Source organism: Onychostruthus taczanowskii, unplaced genomic scaffold (genome assembly GCF_017590055.1).
Source record: "Onychostruthus taczanowskii isolate IOZ18803 unplaced genomic scaffold, ASM1759005v1 scaffold28, whole genome shotgun sequence".
Classification (NCBI taxonomy): Eukaryota; Metazoa; Chordata; class Aves; order Passeriformes; family Passeridae; genus Onychostruthus; species Onychostruthus taczanowskii.
This window is the reverse complement of record NW_024500128.1, coordinates 3,189,272-3,216,689: the sequence shown is the minus strand read 5'-3', so window position 1 is coordinate 3,216,689 and position 27,418 is coordinate 3,189,272. Positions and strand designations below refer to the sequence as shown.

Below are 27,418 nucleotides of genomic sequence, written 5' to 3'. Positions count from 1 at the left end.
AAATCAGTTTCTCAGCTCATGAAAACTCCTGGATTTGTCATTGACAGACAGCCTGGTACAACATTAAAAACAGCTTCAGGCACTTGGACAGTTCCTTCACCTGACAGGCCTGACAGAGATCTGGACTATGATTATCTAGGCATGAAATTATCAGCCTTTACAAAACTCTATCAAAGACTGGGACCAGATTTCCACAGTAACTCAAGATTTCCTCTGAGATTAGTCCTAGCTGAGGGGAAGAGGTGAGACAGGCAAGAATGGCTGATGACAAGTACAACATAATTAATCTACAGAAGTGCAGCTTTATGTAGGGCTTTCAAAAGGGCACAGAGAACCTATTTGGTCTAGAAATAGACCAAAAAATATGAACATCTAGAAAGTTAGTTCCTTGGAGAGAAGAGTGCATATTGGAGTAGATTTGCTGGCAAGACTGGTGACTCTGTAGGTGTCCCATGCTGTAGCAGCCTCTTCCCCAAAGGACTGCACCCTTTGGGAGGGACCCCACACCAGAGCAGGGAAAGAGCATGAAGAGTGGCTTGGTGGTCAGCTGGTATCCAGACATGGTCAACTCATAACCTTTAGGGGTGGAGAATATTCTGGTGCTTCTTGGCTCGGGTAAAGCTGATGTTTTCACAATAGCTGGTATGGAGGTCTGTTTTGTTTTTGTGATGAAAACAGTTTTGGTTATTGCAGAGCAGTGCTTGTGCAGAGTCAAGGCCTCACCCTGCCACGCCATCAAGAAAGCTGGAGGGGCACAACAAACTGGGAGGGGACACAGCTGGAGCAGCCAACTCCCACTGATTCAAAGGATATTCTATACCACATGGCAACAGGCTCAGCATCTAAAGCTGGGCAAGATCAAAATGGGAGGTGTTCAGAGTGATGCCATTTACCTTCCCAAGTAACCATTACATGTGAGGTAGCTCTGCTTCCTAAGGATGGCTGAACTGCTTGCCCATGGGAAGTGGTGAATGAATTCCTTGTTTGGCTTTGCTTGCATGCACGGCTTTTGCTTTACCTATTAAACTGCCTTCGTCCCAGCCCTAGAGTTTTCTCCCTTTTATGCTCCCAATTCTCTTCCTTGGGTGAGTGGGGCTTAGTTGCTGGCTGGGGTTAAATCATGGCAATCCTTTCTAGCTGCTGGGACTAGTGTACAATGGCTTTGTCTTTGGCTGAGGTAGGAATAACCCAGACAGTTTTCCTCATAACATTTTTATTTGCACTACAGGAATTCTATCCCTTTCTATAGTACATAAATTTCTGACTGGTCAAGACCTGATTGGTAGATTCCCTAGTGTTCACTAACCAGAAGGCCTTCACTAAATGCTAAATGCCGGTATGTGAAGATCCCACCACCACCACCACTCTCAGTGTTATCTTTAACAGTCCATTACACTGTTTGATTTTTCCAGAGGCTGGTGCCTATCAGGAATGTGATACACCCACTCAAATGTCATGTTCTTTGGCTCAAGAATCTACAAGATTATTTAGGAAATGAGTTCCAATGATTCATTTCTTTCTGGAGTACTCTGCCCCATAAGACTTGCTTTTCAAGGCCCAGGATGGGCAGTGGCATGGAGCGCAGGGTATGTTTCCAGCCATCTGGTGGTTGCTGCCACCATTTTAAGCACATGACTCTTGCCATTGCAGGTTTGCAGGAGTGTGATACAATCAATCTGCCATGCGTCCTCATACTTACATTTCAGTCATCGTCCTCTCTACCAAAGAGGTTTCAACAGCCTGGCTTGCTTAATTGTAGTGCATTTTTCACATCCATGGATAATGTCTGTGTCTAAGTCCACTCCCCAGTCATGAACCCACCTATATGCTGCATCTCTTCCTTGATGTCCCGAGGTGCCACGGACCCACTGAGATAGTAGTAATTCACGTTTACATTGCCAATCCAAATCCACCTGAGCCACTTCAGTCTTGGCAGCTGCTGGTTATTCTTATGTACTGCAGTGGCCAGACTCTTGAGTAACATGAGCATCTACATGACATACCTGCACAATCAGATTCTCCACAGAGGCAGCGATATTTTACCACAATGTGGCAGCCCTGATGGGCTTAGCCCTATGCTGCCAGTTATCCTGCTTCCATTGCTGCAGACAGACCCACTTGTTAGCATCCAGAAATCATTATAAAGTGTTGACTACTTTTCCTATTCAACAGCATCTAAAGCCAGCTGGATGGCTTTGACCTCTGCAAATTGACTCTATTCACCTTCTCCTTTAGTACTTTCTGTGGCGTGTAGTAGGGGACTCCATACAGTGGCTTCCCATATCTGATGTATTCCCACATGATGGCAGGATCCAGCAGCAAAAAAGGCACATTGCTTCTCGCATTCTGCTGATTTATTATATAGTGGAGCACCATCAGCATGTGCTACCTCCTCCTCAGGTGACATTCCAAAATCTTTGCCTTCTGGCCAGCTCATGATCACTTCCAAGATTCCTGAATGGCTGGGGTTTTTTATTTGAACTCATTATGTGATCAGTGTGACCCACATACTCTATGTAGCATTAGTTGCATGATGTGCAGAGGAACATCCAATCCAACAATCAGGATGCCAGGAGAAGCACCTAAAAATCTGGATCTCCTGTGCAGGTCCCTTCACTCTATTTTGTTTTGCAGCAAAACTGGCTTTCAAAAGGATTTTGACTTTTTTCTTCCCTTTCTCAAAAACTTTTTTTGCTGCATTGCCCTACACAATGGTATCATCAATGTACTGCAGGTGTTCTGGAGCTTCGCCCTGTTCCAATGCAGTCTGGAAGAGTCCATGGCAGTAGGGTTTTGTTACTACCCCTGGGGCAGTTGATTTTAGGGGGCATACAATGATCCCTTCAAGTGGAAGCAAAACGTGCCCCACACCCTGCCACCAAAGGGGCTGAGGAAAAGGCATTGGCAGTGTCAATTGTGGCACAGCACTTGGCTACCTTTGACTGCAGTTCATATGGAAGTTCAGCATGTCTGGTCCAATGGCACTGAGCAGTAGCACCAGAATGACTTAATTTATAAAATTCTCTGCTGATTTCTTCTACAAGTGGAAAGACTTTCTTTCCGTAGAGTCAGCATTATAACCAGCCCTTCCATTTTGCTAGGAAGGACTCACTGTTGTGCACGTGATTCTTCTGAATCAGAGGAAAGCCTATATTTTCAAAAGGAAATTTTAAAATTTATTTAAGGAAAGCTGACACATATTGTTTATATCCAGTGGCATCTATCTTCATATATGGAATATATGCTGTTATTTCACTTTTTTCTTCAGTAAGAAACATTTTCTGCATAATTTTTACAGCTTTTCTTCCAGTTTAATTTTTTTTTTCAAGGGAACATATAGAAACATGCTGCTAGATCAATTCTTGTATCTTGTAAGTGAATCAAGAGAAGAACAAACTGCCAGGTAAGTACAGCCACCTCTGCAGAACAACCTGTGGTGACAAAGTTAAATGCACCGTGACTTCTACAGCCATAAAATGGGCAACAACAGAATTTGGATAAGTCATCAGAATACAAAAGCTCAGCTAAGTCCGACCCTTTTGCAGGGCACTGCATTTACTATCTTCAATCAGATGTCCTCAGGTTTTTTCTTTCACCAAGAGCAACCATAAAAATCTAATGCTCTAAAATAAAAGCTCTTGTCTAACATCTGGCAACAAGGACAGGGGACCAGTGTTTATTTACCAATGGGAAGCCACACCATGACACCTGTTTCAAGAACTAACAGCAGAAGTAAATAATTTGAGAATGATTTATTTTACTCACAGGTTGGATTATTCATTTAAAAAAAAAAAAGAAAGAAAAAAAAAAGAAGCCAAGAATGATGCGATGGTAATAAATGTTTTAAATCTTTTAAGTTAATTAAGTTCTACGAATTCTGTCATTTGAGATCTAAATGCTTACTGGTATTTTCTATAAGCAGGGTAAATGTAAGAAAACACATCAAAACATTTTGATGACAGTGTCTTTCATCTGATATTATTTTGTGTAAATCTCTGAGGCACTGCTTTGTTTTATGCAGTACATTCAAAAAGTACACATTTTGGTATTCATAGAAGAAAGTCAGGTTTCAATACTTCTATGCCTTTAAAACAGTGCACTGTTGGCTAACAAGAGTTTCTCAGTATTCAATATGTTAGATCAATGGAGAAATAGCCTAAATTTTATTCTCACAATTATGTCAGCAGAAAATTTTATAGTCGAGTATTTCTTTCAACTGAAACATAGGAGCCGAGTGGGTATGTAAAGCTTCCTGTGAATGCCTGTTCCACATCAACCTGATAGTGTTTAACTGAAGAGTTAAGTGTCTCTGCACTAGGAGGATTCTATACACAAGAATCCACATTCTTCTTGTGTTTCAAATCTATTTTTGTTGCCTCCACAGCCCCCATACCAGAACTGACCACACATTTTCTGCTCTTTGTCGTAGTACCACTTCAAAATGTAATTCTGACATTTTCCACTATCTTGAACAAGGTCACATGCATCTGGAAAAGGGAAATAAGAGACACATTTGAATGAAAGAAAAATCCACTCTCCTCAGATCATAATTTCAGGGAAAAATAACATTCACTGCAAGCATTCAGTCAGACAAAAGGAGTAGCCAGTGTTCAAGTCTTATACAGATTCACTAAGTATTCATCTATAACTCCACAGTGCCAGTGTGAAAACCCTCTTTCTATGATTGCTTTGCCCAGAAAGAATGTCTGAAACTAGATTTTTCATTGTCATAAACAGAAGGACTGCTAAAAGGTGTTTTGTTTTCTAACAAAAAAAAAATTAATGATTGTAAAATAACTATACCTGGTCCATAGAAACTAGGAGAATAAAGTTTTTTAATAATTCCCCTCTTCTTTATTCCAACTTCTTATACAGGTATCCATCAATAAAATTTCATAAATTAGTATACATAGATTGTTAAACTATCCATGGTAATCCCTTAGCTAAATCCAAGAGTATTACAGATTTAAATTGCATAAATTAGCAGAGTAGGTGAGAGAAGCATACTTAGTAGCGATCTGGTATTCAGTAAGAACATATCTAATCATCTTTCACCAATATAAATTCAGAGTTACTCAAAAGAAGACAGAAAGGCAGCTCTAGACTTTGGTGTCAATACAATATTAAAGAGGAAGAACTGAGAAATAAAGAAATATAATGATACAACTTTAAGATTTAAAATTACATAACCTCCTAATCAACTGAAAAGCAAAAATCTCAAGCAAGAGATGAGCACAAAGTACATCTCTCAAAAGGCAAGTTCTGGAACTGCTCTACATGTTTTTAGAAGTAAACTGTTGGGTCACTAATTACGATACAGGAATGGGGAAGGCAGTTCATACAGCTCTCATAAGTGGCTTAGGTAGTTTCTTACTTAAGTGCAGTGACCAAGACTACTTCCTCAAAGGAAATATTTTATTAGTAAAGTATAAACAGTAGCATCTCTTCCTGTTACTGCTCCTCTCTCATCCTGAATGAGCCTATAATTCCAGAGCAATTCTTGAGTGGAGAGGGATGAAAAACAAAGGGATAACATCTGTAGAAATGAACTATGACACTCAAATCTATGCAGACACCTTTTCATTTATTTTGACATAAATTCTCTCTAATTGTAGTTTAAACAATAAATTCACTCAATAGTGTTATAAGAACATTGGTGCCAAATAATCTCACAATCAGCTTCCCATACCTATGCCTAATAGCAAATCTGCAATGACAAATATATCATCAGGAAGCACAGTTAAAAACATGAAAAATATATATTTTGATACTTCTGCTGATGGATCCTGTTCTTCCTACAGGAACAGACTGTAGCAGGAATGTAATTATTGAGCTAAATTAGCAGCAGGAGTAACTCACTAATTACTGAGCAACTTGGGGATTTTAAAATTATCAACTATTTTAGTAAAGGGGATTAGAACTTTATATTATATTATTACAAAAAAGTTATAAGTCAAAACTGAAGTTATAACGACACCTGTAGTTCAGTCTTTAACTACTATATCGGTTTGGACTAAATACTACCAGATGGCGACTAAAACTTTTGGAAAAACGCAGTTGGAAATTCTTCATCTTGTAAAAATATTCAATTGAGTGCTTCACAGTTTAGTCTTTTTACTGAATTAAAAAAGATTTTCATATTCTAGAATCATACCATAATCATTACAGCCACCTCTAGTTTCTGCTGTTGTCTCTAAGTTTTTCTTGTTCTTCTCCTGTGCTTTTCCACACTCTTGAGGCTTTTCCCTTTTAGCATTTTCCTCTGTGAAATACTCATTCTCCTCATAATCATCTCTCATTTCTGGCACTGTGTGTACAGGTTCTTTGGCATTCTCTTTCACACTCTTCATGACTCTACTTTCATTTTTTTCCATGTCTTCTAAAACTTGACTGGAACCACTTTCAGCCATTCCAGGAAAAGGTATCCTTCCAAGGAGAGGGGGGAGAAAAAAAAAATTAACCACCAATATGACCTTAGAAAATGCATCTGGTTCATTCCTTCTGAAAAACATGAAAAAAACTTTTGACCCAAATCCCATTTCTGTTATAACTACTTTCAATGTAATGACTAACCCAAAGGGATCAATCTTGCATTCAGAGGTATGCACTCAAGAAGTTAAATAGGCAATTTCCAACCTTTCAGTCATGGATGCTTCCTGTTGTATGTCACCCCGATCTAAGTTTTCACACTCTTCTTGAAGTTCAGGTGAAGGATAATTGTTCATTTCTTCTGTGAGAAAGCACAGGTGGCAGGGGTGAGTTTCAAAGCCCTTGAAAGTAGGGTTAATAAAAACCACCACACGGCTGTTTTTGTGAACTGGAGTTTGCATCTTTCAAGAAGTAACACACTATATCCAGAGTGATTGACACTATGCCCAGAAAAATGAAAATTATTATAGAGATCAGATAGATGAAAATTACTCCTGAACCAATCTTTTATATTTTTGTCTTGCTCTTTAATACAGTATTTATCTTTCTATAGAAACTTTGACATCTCCAAGCATATGCTTCTGATGAGGATTTTAAATAAGTAGCAATTTCCTTTTAGCTATTATCTTGTTTCCGTGTCAAAGAATCTAAGACCTGCTAATCTTCATGAATGCATCTTGAAAAGTAAGTCCTGTCTCTGCTCTGTTGAGAGAGGTTAAGGTCAAATGTGCAAAATATTTATCTTGTACCTGTCCCAAAGCCTAAATAGGCATAAAAAGCTTGGTAGATCTGGACTTGCCAATGGTCTGAGGAGAAATATGGGCCTAAATCAGGAATATGACAGTGTTCTTTAGCTGAACATGGTCTGTCTTTAGTGAAAGTGGAGTACACAAAGCCACATATTAAATAAAAACTTAAGGAAAAAAGACTACTTTAGAATAGAATGCTGTTCTGTCATTACTGGCACTTTTATTAATGTCCAGCATCTGAGGTAAACTAATAATGAAAGATTAGCAGTGAAGTTATGACCAGGAACTGAATGGTAGAACATATACACTAACTACCTTTTTCTACACAACATTTTCTTCCCATAAGTGAAGGAAATGCTGCTGTGTGATACTTACGTTGTAGAAGATTTAGGAATGCCCGGCTAAACCTCTGAGCATACTCCATCTCCGGTGTGGAAAACCTGCCCAGTGTCAGTGAGTGCTGATCTGGGGGGGAGCTTGACAGCTCCATCAGCTGATTGTCACTCACATCACTGCCAAGTGCAAGAGTGAATAAGGTGAATCCTTGGCACTTGGCTCCGAGGGAAATCTCTCTCAGCCTTTCTCTGTCCCACGTGCTTGTTTTGCTTCCAACTATTGTAAATATGACCCTGTGTTTTCTTTGTCTGGGGGCTTTAAAGAATACGTTTTCAACTGTCCACTGTAGAGCAGAAGCAATGGCTGATGGCCCTTCCAGCTGGTGAACAGACTCTTGGATATGTTTCTTCATCAAATCTTTATTGCTGTATGTGACTAGGTCAAACTCCAAGGCCACAGGTGTCTGGTTTCTGTCAGGCAGGAAGCCCCTGGGAGCCTGCTGCACCAGTGCCACTCTGATGCCTCCATATGATTCGTTTGGCTGTGAGGAAACGACAAACTGATCCACCATGTTGCTCACAAAGTCTTTGGCTCTCTGAAACTCTTCACTGCTAACGCTGTGAGAGCTGTCCATGATGTAAGTTATATCCATATCCATCTGAACCAGGGGAGAAAAAGGCACCTCACAGTTGGTTCTTGGATTGCATTTATCTAGACAGGAAGAGCCAAGAGGCAATGAACTATTTAACAATACAACAAAAACAGTGATTTACAAAACTTTCACACAGTCCTGTAGGTCTGTATTAGGTTTGTATGGCCAGGTTTTGGTGGTGGGGGCACTACAGGGGTGGCTTCTGTAAAAAGCTGATGGAAACTTTCTCCATGTCCAGCAGAGCCAATGCCAGCTAACTCCAAGAAAGACATGCTACTGGTGAAACCAATTAGAAACGGTGGGAATGCCTCTGTGATAACATATTTAAGAAGAAGAAGACAAAAAATATTATTGTGCCCATTTAATTCTGGCCATAGAAAAGCAGAGTGAAAATATGTGAGAGAAACAGCTGTGCAGACACTAGGGTTAGTGGAGAAGGAGGGGAGGAGGTGCTCCAAGTAGTGGAGCAGAGATTCCCTTGCAGCCCCTGGTGAAGATCATGGTGAGGCAGCTGTGCCCCTGCAGCCCATGGAGATCCACGGGGATGCAGAGATCCAATTGCAGCTTGTGGATGAACCCCACGCTAGAGTAGGTGGACACCTGAGAGGAGGCTGTGAATCTGTGGGAGGCCCATGCTGGAGTAGGGACCTGCAGACCCATGGAGAAAGGAGCCCAGGCTGCAGCAGATATTCTGGCAAGATTTGTGACCTTGAGCCTGAAGGACTGCACCCCATGGAAGACTGACCCATGCTGCAGCAGTTTGGAGAGCACTGTTGCCTGTGGGATGAACTCACATTGCACCAGTTTGCAGAGAACTGTTACTCCCGGGATGGACTCTTGTTGGAGAAGTTCATGAAGAACTATCTCCCACAGGAGGAGCCTCGTGCTCTCCCTGAGCAGTGGCAGGAACAATGTGTGATGAACTGACCATAACCTCCATTCCCCATCTCTGTGTGCTGCTGGTAGGGAGACGGTAGAGCTGAGAAGGAGTTTTACTTTTTGTTAGCCTGCTCTGATTTTGTTAGTAATAAATTCAATTAATACTTCTAATTCGAGTTTGTTCTGCCCATGAAAGTATTTGATGAGTGATCTCTCTCTGTCCTTAACTCATCAACCCTTCATTGTATTTTCTATCCCCTGCCCAGCTGTTGAGGGAGTGTCTGGCATCCAGACAGAGTCAACCCACTACAAAAAGCTTTCTTCTTTTTCCTAAACTTTGATCTAAAAAAATCAAAACAAATAAAAAAACCCCAACCCAACCAAAAAACAAACAAACAAAACAAACAAAAAAAACCTCTAATCAATTTCGGAGCTGTGGCAGGACTTCCACCCCACCTCCTCTCTACCACAGAGAGTTGATCCATAAAGGGATAACCTGGACGCTGAAAGGCCCCGCAAGGGCTTATCCCTGGTTCCAAAAGGGCTCAGACCCCAGCTAAGAATCAACATCTTAGTCTGGAGAGCAGATGTCAGAAGAGATAAAAGAAATATTCTTGACTGAAAGGCACTGTTTTACAAACTGTAAAAGACACAGAGTTATCACAGAGGCAGAAATCTACACACACCCTGAAATGGTGGGAGACTCCCCAGAGCCTGGACACAGATTCTGTGGTTACTTCCTTGGGGATTGAGGGAAAAGATCTCAGTGTGTGTGTGTCCCACCAACAACTGGATAGTAAGACACATTGAACCCTAAGTTATATTATTTCTTCATTAGCTGTAACAGTAATAGATACATTTAACCTCATGCTGTATATATCTATTAGTAGTTTCTCTTTTTGTCCTTATTCCTGTATAGTATTAGTTTAAGTCTTATATCTGTTAGTTTCCTGTCTATTAAATAAATAATTCATTCTATAATAGACTGAATCAGCCATTATTAAAGAAGTTGTGAATGAGAGTGGGTTTTGGGGGGCTGGCCACCTCAATGAAGCTATTGCCTCCTGCCAGAGGCCTGGACAAAAGACAAGGACTTTTCTAAACCCCTATTTCCATTTGTAACAGGAGCCTGAAATATTTTTGTTCTGGTAAGGAACAACAGAGGAGTCTTGATGAAGAAGGTTTGGAGATACCATGGGAAATTATTCATGCATGAGAGCAGAAAAACATTCATAGGGTAAAATTTCATAGATACAGTTCCCTGGAGAAATTTTCATCTGTTGAAATCTGAACATAGAATCTAAAGGACACAGAATCAAACTCTATTTTTTCATCTCAGATCACTGTTCAACATTTTGACGTATTATCATTTAGTAGCTTCTCCCCCACTCACAGCATAGAATTTACAGCAAATAAGCCTGCCTTCCCAAAATCTTACTACAATTTTAAGTGCATTTCTGTTAAAAAGGAAATGCTAAACACAATAATTGATTTCACATGGCTGAGACAGAAATTAATTAAACAGCTTTTGTGATTTTGAGATTCTATTTCTTACCATCCACTGAAGAGGAAGTTAAAATTGTAACTTCTGAGCCGTGGTATTCTCTAACCACAAAATTATCTGTCACAGAGGGCAGGAAAGCCCAAGTGCAGAAGGGTGCAACTGGCTGGAATGTCAGAGACAGAAAAAGGAGTAAAGTTTCCTCTGTAAAGGAGTGAAGTTTCTCTTGGAAATTATAAGAAACAGCCACAGCACTGTCTTGTAGCCAACCTGGAATGGGAACCCTCAGACATCCCTACTGGCTGCAGAGCTGGGCTGAGTTGCTCCATGCAACCAACTACACAGTTCTTGAAACATCTCTGCAAACTCCTTGTAGAACCATTTATGGCATTAGAATTCTGACCAGTGCATTTTTCCTTAATATTTTTCCTTTATATTTAAGCACAGATGTGTTTAAGGTGTACCATAAAAATTCCCCTTCACCACAATAAAAAAAAAAAGCTATAGAATTTGTTATTTGAATGGTAAATAGACCAATACAACAGATGAAATTTGTAAAATGTCTTACCAAAGCACAATGTACAATATGTGATGCCCTCCAAATTTTCATCTTGTTGTCTTTCCCAAACAAATAATTGAAATTTTCTTGTGTCATCAATCTGTGTTTTAAAGCAGAAAAAAAAGCAACATTAAGAAGACAGGCAAAATGTAGGAAGACTCTCTCTTTTTTCTTTTTTTTTTTAAATTTTGTGCCAAGGAAGGATTATCACTTTTTTCCTTTTCTTAATAGGGTGCTATTTTTCTACAGAGAAAAGGGCAGGTATCCCAGCTTTTTCTGGGACAAAGAGTGAAGATGATTTCTAGGAGGGAAAATTCTAGCATCAGAAAATTCTAGCATGAGAGTGACCTACGTGTTTTCTGAGATTATGTGAAAAAAGACAATCTTTCACAGTGGAAGATTTGACCACAGAAATGCTTGAGGAACTCTGAAGATGCTCCAACATTCTACAATTTCACTGACCACCACCCAACCCCATCCAGATGTGATCCAATGGAAAAGCATTTCCCTGTGGACTAAGATAAAAATGGCTCTAAAATATCACAGTATTACAGGAAATTAACATATATTAATAAGCTACAACAGTAAGTAAAGAAATAATTACTTCTTTGCATTAAACTTTGGCTTTGTGTGTTATACACCACACAATTAATTTCTGGTTAACATTGGTAAAGAATGTTACAGATAGAACTCTTCAAAGGAATTAGAATTGGCAATGACTGTATGTTGTCTCTAAACAGAAGCTCCTAGAGCAAAGTAAAGCCAGTAAGTATCTGTGGCTACAGACTTGTAGGATCATAAAGATTTACACCATCTCTCAACTGCAAGGACAGAAGTCCTTCTGAAAGGAAAAGGGAAGTTCTATTTACTTGGGGGTGGTGGTGAGGTTGATTACCTTGCCATCATTGGAAACTTAAAGGAGTCCTGGGCAGTGAATTTTTTTGCCTTTCCCTCTGCTAAGCAGCTCTTTTAAACTCTTCTACTCTGAAGACTGATTTATGTAAAGTCACCAGATGTCATCATATGCGTTCAGAGTTGTAATCTGCTTATACTAAGCAAAGAAAATACTTATTCTTGCTCCTGCTTATCCTGTGGAACAACCCAGGCAATAAACCATAAGTTTCCTTCTCATATGTCAGCAGAAATTTTTTATTCTGCTAAATTATCATTTAGCCAGAAAAATACACGAATCAACTAATAAATATGAGGATGCATGACAATAAATATAGATTAAATAATAAAGGACTGACTTAGATGTCACTAGATCAGAACTCAGACTCCAAGTTTTGCACTTTTTATCATGTACAAGTGAACATATTTCCTTTTAGAAGGACAATTTTGAGGAAACAGCAGCTGGAATGAAAAAGTTAAAACTGAGCACAGATGATATTAAAACAAATTAAAAAGACAGAGAACATGCAATCTATATTATGAAACCTTAAATAAATATAGAATTGCTTTCCAAATCTACCTTGTAAAATGGACAGTTTATTTTGGTTTACTATGTTTTAGAATAAGTCATATTTTAAAACTAAATTTCATCATTTTCTCCTGTAAAAACGGCAACAAAGATATCAAAAGGGGCTTTGCTAATTTAATTTTCTTTTGAAAAAATTAGCATGCTTGAAGCCTTCTACTAATTTTTCTAGAAACTAGGATCAGAGTTTGTTAGTTAAATTTTTATTACTTGTCACAACTTCAGTAGTATAATGGCATAGGAAAATAAGTGAAATTCACAGAACATTATGGAAATTCTCTGATTTTCCCTAAAAGTACAAGATATTAATAATTCATGTTCAGAAAAAGGTCAGATGGTGATCACTATGGTCAAGTGAATCACTGTTTCTTTGTTAAAATAGCAACCTTTAATGTACCCCTTTCTAATAAGGGATTGGACAGTTCCAGTAAAACTTAGGCTTAGAAAAGGATTCACTCAAATCCTAGCAGATACTCTGCAACTGGGTGACCAACTCAGTTTTCAATAGGCTCTACTTACAGAGAAGGCACGTCTGACATTTGGCACCTCACTGAAGGCAATAACCACTGGAGTGATATCCAGGGCACTCAACTCAAGCACAGCTGTGCTGATGGTAACATCATCCTGCGATGGACCATTGGCAAAAAACAGGGCAACTTTTCTTGTGAGGATGCCCTGACGAACACGTTTGAAGACGTTTCTTGCAACAAATCTCATGGCTGCTCCAATATTTCGTTTTCCACTGGATCTCTCTAGTGGGATTCTCTGGACTGCTTGTAGCAGCAAGTTGTTTTTTTGGAATTCAGAGAATCGGATGAGGTAGTGCATGTTGGTATTGAAAGAAACAACAGAAACACGAGCGCCTGTTGGGCAATTGCTTTCACTGATCTTAATGGTCTTCAGCAATAAAATAACAATGTTCCTCATTCTTTCAAATGCAGCTGGTGTAACATCATCAGACATATCCAAGGCAAAAACCACTTCAGTTGGATAAGCTGGGCATGTGTCTGTATATCGAAGCAGAAAAGTTACGTGAGAACCTTTCCACAATTCAAACATTGTTAGTTTCTTCTCCAAATTGATAAAAGAATTGCTATTCAGAGACCAGATGGGCTTACCTGATGAGCATGCTGGAAGGAAGAGAGGGAGAGCAATTAAATTATTTTGGACTAATATACATTAAAATAGTGACATATTCACTAGCTTTCAATGAAGAGCCTGGCCAAAGTTCAGAAAACTGACAGGGTCTGCCAGTGCCAGACCACATTCCTCTTTTACAATCAAATAGTCAAAATAGTGCAATTTTACTGGATAAGAATTTAAAAAATTGTCCTGGATTCTGCTCAGCACACATATCTGAGAACGAACATACCTAATCTGGGGGACAGCTGATACACAAATACTGTCTTTTCCTCAGAGAACTCCCCAAAGAGTTTTGGCATAATGCCAAAGATTTGTTTAATCATTAATGAGGAAGAAATATTTGTTATAATTCTTGTAATAAAGAGGAAAAATGAGGAAAAAGCATAAGTCTGCTTCAAACACCTGCTGAAACTCCCTCACAATTAACAAACACCAGTGAAACTGAACCCCGATACAAACTACCAGTTTATAGGGTTTCCAATGAAGGCTATTCCATTTAGAAAGAGTGACTAGGTGAAATCAGAGGTAAAAGAAGATGCTCTCCACTTACGGCAGTTTTTTCGGGTAAAATTCACAAGTTCACAAGGCTGCAGGTTCAAAATAAAAAAAGCAGGAATCAATGGCAAATCCCAGACCACCCCAGACTGGGAATCTTACAGTTGGTTTGAGCTGAAGGCTGTATCCCAGCCTAAATAACTTTCCTAAATAACTTTTATTACAATAAAATAACTAAAATAACTTTCATTACAATAAATTCAGAATCACAGAGTCCAGTCTCTTTTTATAACAGATAGTACAGGGACTCTCTCCCCTTGCTGCAGAAATTAGGCACATTTTTTTTTAGACATGCTCTGTTGATATTTAATGATGTTCTGAAGCATTAAAACAATCATTCCATTCTTTAAGAATGAGTGCCAGCCATTCATTATTTTGTGTAATAAACTGATCTAAGATCATCAGTCAACGGCACTTCCATAAACAATGGGCATTCCAATAGTGACTCACATAGGAAGTGAAAAGTCCATGAAGGAGGAGAGATGTCCTCTGGACATAGAACACACCTGTAATAGTACTGCCTACAGGTAGTCATCCATGCAAGGATTAATGAAGCCTTTACTCAGAAGTGTTCATTTTACATGGGATTAGGACTCCGAAGAAATCCTGCACTTCTATTCCTAGTGAGAATAACTGTTACTGAAGAAATGCCTTCCTTTACAACAGGGGAAACAGTAATACTAACATGAGCTATTGTGTAAACTGATATGAGTGAAGAAACAGATAAATGAATATTAATTGTACAACAGTTTGTAAAAATTTGGACATGGTGTTAATCCACATGCATAAATGTTTCTCATTCTTTGGTTGCTTGCAGAATGGAAGAACCCACTGCTCACTCTGACAAGCACATGGAAAAGATACTATTTTATAACAGCTAACTGTGCTCATTGCTGTCAGTGATTACCAATGGAAATTAAACCAGATAATTCTGTGCAGTATAGTTAGCTGTAAGGTGATTACTTACTTCCATTAAAATGGTGCCCACTGGTCCCTTGGCACCCTGAAACAAATTAAACATAGGTCCAAAAAATCAGACCCTGCTAATGTATTCCCATGTGTTACTCTGTAACCCAAAGAAAATGCAGGCAAAGAGTGTTTCGCAGCAATCATTTATGAACTTGAGAGGAGACCACAGTTACCAGCACAGATTTCTGTGGACCTGCTCAGAGCTGCAGGCTACTTGTCAGATTTATTTCTCAGTCCATTTTCCTTCATGGTTTTTAAATGTTCAATACTTGTTGTTCTTGGGGAGCAGTATAATTCAGAACTGGGTTCCCTTACAAGCAGCAGTTTCTGTGCTATGGTTCTGATATTTGCACTTCACACCTTTTCCAGCATCTGGTGCATGACAAGCTTTCCCTCTCCTCTTGCACATTACAATCCCCACAGTTCTACCTTGAAAGATCCTGCAGACCATACACACATCATGACACCTTTGCCTACTCTGCAACTTTCTCCTTGGAAGCTGTGGAAAAACAACAGCACTCCAAGGATCTTTTTTTTTCTTCTTCTTTTTGTTTTTTAAATAAAAGTATTGTTTAATCTTCATAACAGGAATTAAATATAGGCAAAATAACTAATTTTCAAGGGAGCTTGAGTACTCATCATGTGTGCATTTCAGATGCGTAAGACTACTAAAAATTTCCCTTACTCCTATGGAGCTGCACTGAGATATACCAGAAAAATTTGAACACCCCATCCCACTTCTTTTCCTCACTCTCTCTCTACCACAACACTACAGTTTACCAAAATTGTATACTTCCTTACATCTCCAAATTACAGCTTTGTCTCCATATTTGTTTTTTCCCCTTTCAGTTAACCTTCCATTCCTCTAACTGCCTGAGCAGTTCCTCACCTCCTCTGCTGTCTTGCTATTAGTACCGTCACTGCTATTCCATGCTTTTTATTTCTTATGTTTCCCAGCAGGTCTGTGTTCTTTGGTACTGCTCAGCAAGAGCTAACTGTGAATTGCCTGGGTCCTTAAGAATGCTACTGATAGCAGGTCAGTGGTGGCAACTGAGCTGTGCAAACTTGACACATATGGACAATCAAATCACCAAGGATGTGTAAAACAAGCCTATTTTGGCTGGCCCTGTCTACTACCTGTACCTCTTCCTGCATTCCTATCTCTTCCACTCCTTACAGATTCCCACTTCCTCATTTCACTGATGCAGTGCTACAGCAATAACCCCACCAAGCCGGTACATCCCAAGCTCTGCTCTCACTTGAAGAGGTGATCTTGAACTTGAAATACATCTGAAGACTTCTTGGACCATGGACTGGCAAAGCCTGCAGCTGTAGCTCATCAACTCACAAGATCTAGCTGTTAATTTTGTGAGCAGCTAATGAGGGAAATGCGCTCCAGCTGGCACTCTTAACCATTCTTGTGCCCAGTATCAGAGAATAAATTGGTTCAGGTACATTCATTAACCAACACAGTGTAATGAGAAGGGAAAAAAATGTTTACTAAGTTACACACATCCTGTGGGCCATGTTATACAGGTAAAGACAGTATTACCAACAATGTTCCACATTTAAATTTAAAGAGTAAGCTAAAGAAAGTTTAAGAAGAAAATCATTAACAGTAGGGATTGTTTCTGGTCACTATGCAGCTAATTTTCAGAGTTGCTACAGGACAAAGATAGACATGTACAGGAGTTTTCCTAACTACTTAAAGGGTTAGTCCTAAATCCTATTGAAATCCACAATCCTTTCACCTGCTTAGATAGCGAATAAAACATTTTGTTGTATAAAATGCAGAACACAGACACTGGAAAGTACATCAAAACATCTACTTGTATTATGGATTAACAGGTTATAGTCAATTTAAGCTTTAAATAAGGGCCTGCAACTGCAAGTTTAATTTTAATTGGCTTTTCTTTTTAAATTAAAAAAATGCATTGGCATTCAGCAGATCTATTCAGTTCTATATTTCAGTATTCTCTGTTCTTTTAATTCTCTAGATATGCACGCAGCCTAAAGAAAATACCAAATACTGTGGAAGAAATTCTGGCCAGCATTGTATTGTTGCAGTTTCATTTCCAGCAGCAGGTGCTCCTGTGCACACACACCCACGGGCAAAACATAACTCTGTGCAACTGCCAGGCTGATTAAACATAGTTTACCATGTGAAACACTATTAGCTGTTCCATTAATCTAACAGTAATTTTAAGAGTAATTTAAGGGTGTTTTTTTAAAAAATACAAATTTTATTTTGAAAAAAAATTACCATAGGTCCCGATGGCCCTTGGTCACCTGGATCTCCCAGGGAACCTGGTGTGCCAGAATTACCCTAAAAATAGAAGTAAAATATATTATTCTTTATAATTGTATGCACAGGTACCAAACTTCATCAGGGAAAAACAACCTCTGTAATGATACTTTGAGTTGAATCCTGCATTTTCATAAAGATAGTCTACCACTCCTAACAATTATTAGCAACTAACACTTCTGAAAATTTTGACCTGCACTTTCTCAAGACTTCTTGCCCACATTATGGCAATAAAAGATCCGAGTGGTAGCAAATTTTAAAACTTTTGATAAAAAACACTTAGGATGCAAGGGTTTTACTTTTAGAACTCTCACAGAGTTAGCAGATTTATCATCCTTACTCTTCTACCCCTAATTCCTTTGGGTCCTTCAGCTCCTGGAATGCCTTGATCTCCTTCTGCTCCCTGAAAATAAATTAAATCCAGAATTTATTGGAAAGGAGAAGACAGACAGAAACACAGGCAACCTCTTACAAAAAAGAGTAATGTAAAACAAGAGAAAAAGAAATGAAACATGCCCATTTAATCATACCTCTGGACCCGGATATCCTATGAATCCAGATTCTCCCTATGAAAAGAAAGGACAAAGACTTCATAAGAATCTAGAACTTTGTGATCTGGGTAGTGCTTGATGTCTTTAAACCAAAAACAATTTCAAAATTATTCTCAGCTTTATGGCTTATCAAGCAATAGTGGCTGCTACTCTGGTCTCGAATCACATAATTTTAGATTAATACCTTGTTCATCTAAGGGAAGGGCATTTTAAGAATTTCCATCAGCTTCTAAATTTTCAAGAATATTCCATTTCTCAAGTGTTTTATCAAAACTTAATTATGCCTCCTAATAACATGCAGAGGAATTCCCATGTAGCATGTGAATTCAGATTCAGAACTCAGTGTTTAAGTGTAGTTTCAAAATTTTATGTCACCCAGAATAAACAATGATTCCATACTATTTCCTTGGCTTACTAGAAGTCAATTCATCAACTGTTTTAAGTTACTTCAGTTTCTAGCGTGTTCTTTGCTCACCCCTGAGAAATAGGGAAACTCTCACAAAAAACCAATCAGAAGTGAGGTGTATCTTTCCTAAACATCGGAATTCACACTACTTATATATGTCCTTGTCCTCTTGCATATAACATATGTGTAACCTATGAAACCCTGCCACCAAAGAAAATTGTTAGAGCTAAGAAGGTAAGAAAAGAGATTGGAAAATAAGAAGTATCAAGAGCCACTTTACCAAAAAGCCATTTAAGAAAAAGGAGTTCATCTATTGGAGAGGCTCCTAGAAAGTCTTTCATATATTTTCTGCAGCTTTCTGCAGCACTCTGATTCTCTCACTGAAAGGGAGAGTGAAACAGATGGGCCTACCACTGAGATTCACTGGACCCTTTCTGTTTCACAAGCAACAAGAAAGGACTAGTGTTGCAATATTGCACAAGGTCTTTGAAAGGAGAACTGCAGCTGTTTCCAGTATCCTGACCACTTTGCTCATGGACTGATCCACTGGTGCCATGATTTTGACCTCATACTTTCTGTATACTTTTTATTTTAGCTGAATTCTCGTACAATATTAGAGAAGAAGGCATTTCATTACTTTTTTTTTCCAGCACTCTGAAGGGAATTATAAGAATTCCTTAACAATCCAGAGGTTAATCCTCAAATTTTACTACTGACAGTAGAAACACAAGGAAAAAAATACACAGGAAAATAGTGAGGATGTTTGGAGAATATCACCCCCACCTTGGTAGTTAGGGAATCCCTCCTCAGAAACAAGAAAAATTAGAAGAGCCCATAGTGGCAGCCCACCAACACTTGCCAATAGCAATGTTCAGTCGGGCAGGCTGAAGTGGGAAGAAAGCACTGTGCACTGCAAGTACCATCCTCCACATATACACACACACACACATTAGGGAAAGAGTAAGAGTGAGCGGTCCTCAAAAGAATATTCTACGGAAGAATGTCTCACAAAGACTGTGGTAATCCTGAGCCTCTCACTGAACCTTAGAAATGCACCTTGCATGTCCTACATTTCTTTGCAATCAAATATGGATGATCATGTTTGATAACACAGTAGAATGGAGACTGGGAGACTCTCTGACTTGAAGCACATACCTTTGCTCCTTTGCTTCCCTCAGGCCCATAGGCATCTCTGCCATCCATGCCCTGTGTAGGTTAAATATACTGTGAGTTAGCTTTTAATTGAGGAATAGGTTTATATCCAATTTCATTTTGGAATTCAGATTGTCCCATTACAATGAAGTGCCCAAGCTACTAAGACTGATGAAGCTGGACAAGCTATCAAAACACAATCTAAAAACACTGCAAAAAATGGAAAAAACTGTAGAGGAAAAACAAGGATAGAGGTCATAGTTCCTTTCCACTGTGTGCCCTACCTTTAACATACTTTCTCTCTTCTAAATAATTTGAGGGAAAAGATATTGTCTCTAGCCCACAAGAAATCTGGTGTCTATAAGGAAACTGAGAACCAAAATAATAAAATAATTTTAATTGTATCAAATAGAGAAAATAGAAGGGAATGGACATTACTGATTCAGATGGATCGATATTAAAATACAGGGGTCCTGAGTTAGGGCAGAAAACTCACTGGAATGCCTCTCTGTCCAGGGGGTCCAGCCAAGCCCTTCTCTCCAGGGTCACCAGGTTCACCCTGTTATAATTGAAACACAAAAGCCATTAGTTTGCCTCAATCAGGAGAATTCTTCTTTCTGAAATGCAAACCTGCCTGTTAAATTGAAGTGTGCCTATACATTTTATAGACTACTTGATGCTGGGCAAAAGCATTCCATTACAGACCATGTTTCATGGACTGTTCCTGGTGGTAGAGCTGGAAGGGACATGGCAAATCAAAATATGCTGAGCATTCATGCAGCTAAACCCCAAAGTTCAATAAAACTCACATTGTAACAAAGAATTACAATTTTTTTTTAAAAGTGGGGTTTTAAAAAAATTATATTAATGGTAGCAGGACATTCTGGAATTCTGCCAGCTTGAGGCACCTGTTGATAGCAAATTATATTTCTCAGGCAGGCTGTCTACACCATGCTCTTAGCTCTCTTGCAGGGTTTATTTTCTTCAGTTCCACTTTTGTTTTCACTTTCTAACTGAACATTCTTCTAACAAAGACCCTAATACTAAACAGCACAAAAGCAGACTGACAAAATGGAATGTATGATGGAAATTCCCATATATCTCCCCAATGTTAATCACTGCTTTAATATATGTTTTCACAGAGTGATTCTTTTCATGGCAGCACTTTGACCTTCTGATACCTCTCTGTCACTAAAGGTTATAACCATTCAGAGAGATGGAAAGGCTTGGCTGGCTGGTATTATTTCTGATTTTTAGATTCAAATATAAAACAGCACCTAAATTTAGTTATTTTTATTAAATAAAATCTCACATATCAACAAACATAAATGAAAGGTAAGTAAGGATAACATTTATTATAAGTGAACTCTAGTGTTAACAACCTGTTAGTATAAACCTTTCTGTTTGCCTTCATGTTTATTCAGTTCTTCTCAACATGTACATTCCTCAAAAATAGACACCATAACAGTAAAAGTTCCTTGGACTGGTTTGGAATCTTTAGAAAAACAAGGTTAAAATAAGCAGCTATGGTTCTTTGAACTGAGAAGGTCAGGTTGGACATTAGGAAAGAGTTTCTTCACCTAAGGGTGAAGTCACTGATCCAGTGCTGGTCACTGGAACAGGCTCCCCAGAAAAGTGGTCATGGCACAAAGCCTGTCAGACTTCAAGCAGCATCTGAATGATCCTCTTGACGGTTTAGTTTTAGGTAGTCCTGCAAGAAGCAGGGAGTTGGACTTGATCCTCATGGATCCTTTCCAAGATGAAATATTCTATGATTCTCTGGTGAGCATTTTCAATGAATTGGACAGACTCTAGGAATCACAAAAAACCCACAAGGGTCAGCACTGCCTTATTTCTGCTCCATTTTGTGAGAGGGCAGGTTCCATTCAGAACCATTACCACAAGAGCAATTAACAACAGTGGTCATGGCAACACTAAAAGCTTCTTAGTATAGTTCTGATATGTGTAAGATTACCCTAATCACATCACTTGTCTTGCCATGCAAGCTAAAAATATCTTAAAAACATAACATTCTGCACATGTTTCACAGCACTGAACTAACTCTTTGTTAGCCCATGTTTTTTGGTCAGTCTTGAATGAATGATACCATTATATTGCTGCAATTAGATACTTTGAAAATCTTTACCTTTGCTCCTCTTACACCAAACTTTCCAACAGAGCCAGGTGAACCAGGCATCCCCAGACTACCCTGTAATAAGAGGCATCAGTTAAAAGATGCACAATGAAAAAAATCAAGGGCTCGCTACACTCAAGGATTCATTGCCGCTTGAAATTACTGTAGAATCTGTAAAAATATTGGGCTTTTGAGGACCACAAGTAAGAGTTAATGGTCAAGCTATCATTCTACTTATTTCCTGTCATCTGTACAACTGCCATAAAATTCTCAAAATGTTATCAAGTATGACATAAATGTTATTTTCTATCTACGTAGATACCTAGTGAATACATGCATATGTGCATGAAAAATATTAATATATGCACATAATTGATTATGTAAGCATGAGCATCATTAGTTGACTGAAACAGATGACCAAGGCTGACAACACAGGACATTCAGTCCTGAGTTACAATGGTGCAGTTCCAGAACAAGAATCCCCAAAATCAACAACATCAGAAAAGTGAGAAGTTCACAGCTCAATAGTTATGACCTCATCACACCCTAGCACTTGCTATTCACACACCTAGATTTATTTTTAAGGCTGTTATTTTACAATATGAGACTGCAAATTAGTTTCTTTAAGTATTATACCAAAAACCTCTGTTGTTAGTTTTTATAAGTTTTTGAAAACTCCTTATAAGAACAACATCAACACTGAGAATGAAAAGCCCTAAAGGGTACAGATGGAATATATTATTTAAAGCTAACCAGAGGGCCTGGCATGCCTTGTGGTCCGGGTGGTCCTCTGATCCCTTGTGGTCCTCTTGGGCCCTGAGGTAAAGAAGCCATTGAAACAAAAAGTCAGTTCAGTGTTAACAGCCCTTCAGTGACAATCATGTTGCTGCAATGACCAGAATCCCAGTGCCTGTTTCACAAGCCTTATTTCACAGGTGAAACTTCTTGCTTGTGTTATAAGGATTTGCTTGTTTGAAGCACCTGAGATGGACTGACAATCTGATTTGGAGACCCACTGACTTGTCTAAGGATATCAAGGGAGCCATCAGCAGCCTACTATCAACCAGGCATGCTTTCTCCATCCTAAAATGTAAGTTAAAAGCATCTTTAAACTTAAACATTTTTAAAAGTTAGAAGCATCTAAGAGCATCTTTAAACTCAAAGATACTATAAGAAGTCTACCACAATAATTCTCTTCAAAATTACTCCACCTAGCAAATTTTTTAAACACATGGCTTTTCTCACTGGTTTTGTCAATGCAATAGGTTTTATGTATTTATTGTTAGCAATTTCTAATGAGTTCATTTTGGCAATATCTGCTTGATAATATCATGTAAGTTGGAGATGTGTTGGTTAAATTACTTATTTTTGCTACTCATGCTCCTCTTTTAATTTCACTAGAAGTTGCACCCATGTAACTTGTCACATTTAATTCCTTAGTCTTAGAGAAAAGATTTGCCAAAAAGGAGTCTTACTCATAATATTCATTAGTTGAAGTTAGCAAAACTTTCCAAAATACAAGCAAAATATCAAGGCAGAAATGTATTTTCTCCATAACTAACATAAAAACAACTCAGAAGTTCTATTAGTTACCTGTGGGCCTGGAAGACCAATTTCTCCTGAGTAACCTGTTTCTCCCAGATCTCCTTGCTCACCCTGCCAGAAAAAAACCCCAAGAAAACAACAGTGAACACAGACAAATTAGTATCTCCCATTTGTACATCAAAAGACAATAACGTAGTATCTGTGCAGAGTATCAGTTGACAGAATGCTTTTCAATTCTCTCAAAGAGTTTTCAAACAGCTTCAAATTCCTGTTGAAGAAAACTCAAATAAAAAGCAGAGGAGCAGCTTTTCTTTGGTTTCTTGGGGGGTGTGATGAATATAAAAGCTGCAGCAGAAGAGGTCAGATTATTTTGCTGAATATATTTTACATGATGTCTCAGCAATATTTGTGCATTACCTTTGTCCACTGTGAAGACCAGAAGTCATAAAGCCAGGCCACAAGGGTAGATCCTCTTTACCCTTATCCATGGGGAATGGCTCTGGGGGGGAATCATGACTTCAAAATCACACTAGAATTAGACCCCTTTTTACTCCCCATATTTCACTCTGGTTATTCAGTGAGGCAAATCAAATCTGCCTTGATGATGGTAAAAAATTTCCAGCTCCCATCTCCATAAAGCTGCCATCTGAGGATGAGTCAGTTTAGCTGATGTCCATAAGAAATACTCACTGTCTTCTGGATTGAATAAAATGGTGACAATTAGCATCAAGATATTACAGGTCTTGCAAACCCTCTTTCACTGGAGAAATCATAAACATATGTCTGAAGATTCTTGGGAAACAGATGGCTCTGGAAAGAATCTTCTGAGGAAAAATGAATTTAAAAGGCTGAAATTTCATTCTGCACCATATGAATAAAACAAAAAGTAACAACAGGGAAAAAAAAAAGCCAAGAGCAAAAAAGAATGTTAATTTCTAGCCAGAGTAAGAACACTGTAAAATGGAACATCAGCAAGTATATGATATTGACAGATGTAAAAAAAATCAAGTAGAAATAGATTTCCACAAAAATAATTTTGACTACAATAAAAACGGATACATATCTTAGGCACATTCTACTAAAATTTAAAACCAATCTAAAGTTTTCAGCTACTTAGATTTACTTTTAATCAAAACCCAGAAAAGTGGTTGTCCTTTTTTTCTCCCCTGTCTTTTCCTCTCTCTCTTGCCTTCCTCTCATTAATCTCCTTTTTCTCTTCACTATTTTGCTTTATTTCCATCACACAGATTGCAGTGTTGTTCTTGTCTGTGACAAACTCCTCTCTGATACCACATCACACCTTCTACTCCCTCTGTCTGCTGACAACTTCAGACTGTTAAGAATGGCTAGCTGTGTTTCTTTATGTTAACTATTTGGAAAAAATAGCCTCCTTTTATCACAGAAAGGCACAGACAATTGGAACTGCAAGTCCTGAGAGGAGTTCTTTTTAGGATATGGTGAACACCAGTGTGTTCATGCTGACTGCAGGAGAAGTTAATTACTTTGTTGATGGCGGTGTTATTTCAGTGCCTTTTATTAACAGCTGAACATAAAACAAGTCCTTTTGTGTTAGGTGGGTGAATTCTGGCTCACTGTCTCTAACTTGATAATTTGTCTCTGAGTACATCACCAGAAATATCCCTCTTATCTACCTGAAAGAGAGATTCTTCTTTATCCCATTTCAGCACAAAGCCTTCCTCCTCCAGAGGGACTGGCCATATCTAATTTCCTTACAAAGCAAGATACTGTGGTCCACAGAAGGGCCTTTGAAGACCCCACAAATATCAAGATTAAATAGATCTGCTTCATGGCCCAGGGACACCAGAAGAGTTTCACAGTGAAGTTCTCATAACTTCTGCTGATAGAGCTATGCCCTGTGGCAGATTTGTAACATTCTGCCATTCAAGGGATCTCAGTGGATGGACACAACACCCAAAATCTCACCCAAGGATGGATGTCACTGTTGTATTGCAGTGTTTACTGTTCCATCTTGCTTCTCCAGGGATGTGGAAGACAGAAGTGCGCAGTTCTCTGTGCCATTCACCTTTTCAGTGAAGGCTATCTACATTATCTGCATTTGATCATTAATTGGTATCTACTTTTCAATGCTCATTGACCCAGACAAATATTTTTTACATGCTTTTAGAAGTCAAAGCTGATCATCAAGTACTTGAATGAAAACAGTTTGAAAGTTCTCTCTTGCTGTGAGTTTCAGTCATTTCTCTTGTTCCCTGCCATTTTACAAAAGTGTGGCTGCATCACTGGCTGAAGGGGCTTCCATGGAGATGAAGAGGGTTGTCTCAACTAAGGCTAAATTAGTTTAAAAGGTTCAACTAACTCTGTACTCTGTGAATTTACTAAAAGAGTTGAATATTCTTATTTTCTAACCATATAAGTTAGAAAATAAGATTAAATAGATCCACATAAGTTAAGCATAAAGTTCTTGTGCTTGTTAGTACAACGAAGATATGGTACAGATCCATTTCCATAGACTTCAGTTTTGGTCCTGTTGCCAACCATAACTTAGTTGGATTATTTCTTTTTGTTGGTACCTGACAGAATAATGCAAACATTCATGAGATATCAGCTGCAATCCAATAGGGAAAAGAAAAGGAAAAAAAAAGCTTCACAAGTTTCATAATTACCCAAGAAATGGATTTCTGAGTGATCAAGCAAGGAGTGGAATAATTAAAAGGCAGACGTCATGAATATTCTTCAATATTTTTATCTAAAATATCTTCATAAACCCTATAAAGAATTTTTGAGATAGAAATAGGAATCAACTGCAAAATGCTCATATTCTTTCAAGTTATGCTGATCCTGGCAATAGCCAAAGCATGGTACTTTCTTCTTGCTGGCAGATAGTATTAAAAATCTTCCAGTCTATTTCTATCTGCAATGCCTCCTTGAAAATTTTGGATTCTTAAGGTGAAATCCAAATTGGGGCTTTCAGAAACCAGGTGCAAAAAAGGGGTTTGGCACACAGCATACATATGTATTTCAAAAACCTGGGAAGTGACCAGACTGTAGTTTAGGGAACTTGCAGGACTCTCCCTTCTGATTGACATTTCCCAGTGAAATATTAATTTGAATCATTCTAAATATAAAAAATCTGCATTACCTGGCTGCCACACAGGGGAAAAAAAGTAATAAAGGTATTGCAAAACCTCTCAACAAGAGAGGGACAGGAAGCCCAGAAATCAGAGACAAATCAAACACTGTGCGGCTAAAGAAATATTATTGCCATAAAAGATAGTCCTTTTCCTTCACTGAAATTAATGTTCTGTATTGCATCACTATGGTTATTCTTGCTACTATTTATTAACATTTTACACCTGACCTACTCAAAATGCTGGTTGGCACTTTCATTCAGAAGCTGCAACTCTACCCATTCCCCAGACTCAAACACACAGCAGAACTTCAAGATATATTGAGTCCTGTTGGTACTGACAATGTTGTACACAAAATTGCAATGTTTCCTTGGGTTTATATGCACTAAGAGGGAAATGCTGTATCATGACATATACCATCTTCCTTATGAGGGTTAGCAACTTGGCAAAGAGATTGGGTCAAATGTGAACCACTTGTGCTAAAGCAAGGTTTTCTAGAACAACCATGTAACCTATACTTAAGAATACCTAGAATTTAATTTTTACTTGCACTAACCCACTCTCGAATATAGCTGCTTTTAGATTGGCTTTGATAACTGTATTTTGTAATTCATACCCTGGGACAAACAAGTTTTCTTTTCCAAGAACATTATCTGGATCATCATTTAAGAGAATTGCAGTGATGTCTTGACTAAGTACATCTCAGGAAAGTGTTCTTTCATTGTGACTCTGTGGGGTATAAATCCAGGAAAACCAGAGCTACCACCTAACAATGAGAGAGATTTTTTCATTTTTCAATTACATGAGAGTTTTTTCTACCAGAAGATCTTCCTGAAATGATCAGTCAGCACGCAGTGGGTTTGACCTATTCTGTACATCCTATATTCTTCTAGATATTGACTTGGGAAATTATTTCCAAATTCTTGATTATGTTATATGTTTGAGCCAATTGTCAGAGCTGCAGTT

The 27,418-nt window shown here is 38.5% G+C and overlaps 1 protein-coding gene across 1 annotated transcript in view; it reads right to left on the bottom strand.

The window, feature by feature from the left end:
• Nucleotides 1-4,314: 4,314 nt before the first annotated feature.
• The window catches only part of COL6A6 (collagen type VI alpha 6 chain), a 45,542-nt gene continuing 22,438 nt past the window's right edge, over nt 4,315-27,418 (bottom strand). The window contains exons 17-33 of the mRNA XM_041407717.1: nt 23,391-23,453; nt 22,551-22,613; nt 21,810-21,872; nt 20,160-20,222; nt 19,667-19,717; nt 18,085-18,120; nt 17,895-17,957; nt 17,513-17,575; nt 15,248-15,283; nt 14,276-14,312; nt 13,701-13,712; nt 13,102-13,589; nt 11,115-11,205; nt 7,554-8,225; nt 6,637-6,730; nt 6,155-6,426; nt 4,315-4,487 (exon numbers count right to left, since the gene is read on the bottom strand). Coding sequence (XP_041263651.1) covers nt 4,315-4,487; nt 6,155-6,426; nt 6,637-6,730; nt 7,554-8,225; nt 11,115-11,205; nt 13,102-13,589; nt 13,701-13,712; nt 14,276-14,312; nt 15,248-15,283; nt 17,513-17,575; nt 17,895-17,957; nt 18,085-18,120; nt 19,667-19,717; nt 20,160-20,222; nt 21,810-21,872; nt 22,551-22,613; nt 23,391-23,453 — 2,340 coding nt within the window. The remainder of the gene's footprint in view (nt 4,488-6,154; nt 6,427-6,636; nt 6,731-7,553; nt 8,226-11,114; nt 11,206-13,101; nt 13,590-13,700; nt 13,713-14,275; nt 14,313-15,247; nt 15,284-17,512; nt 17,576-17,894; nt 17,958-18,084; nt 18,121-19,666; nt 19,718-20,159; nt 20,223-21,809; nt 21,873-22,550; nt 22,614-23,390; nt 23,454-27,418) is intronic.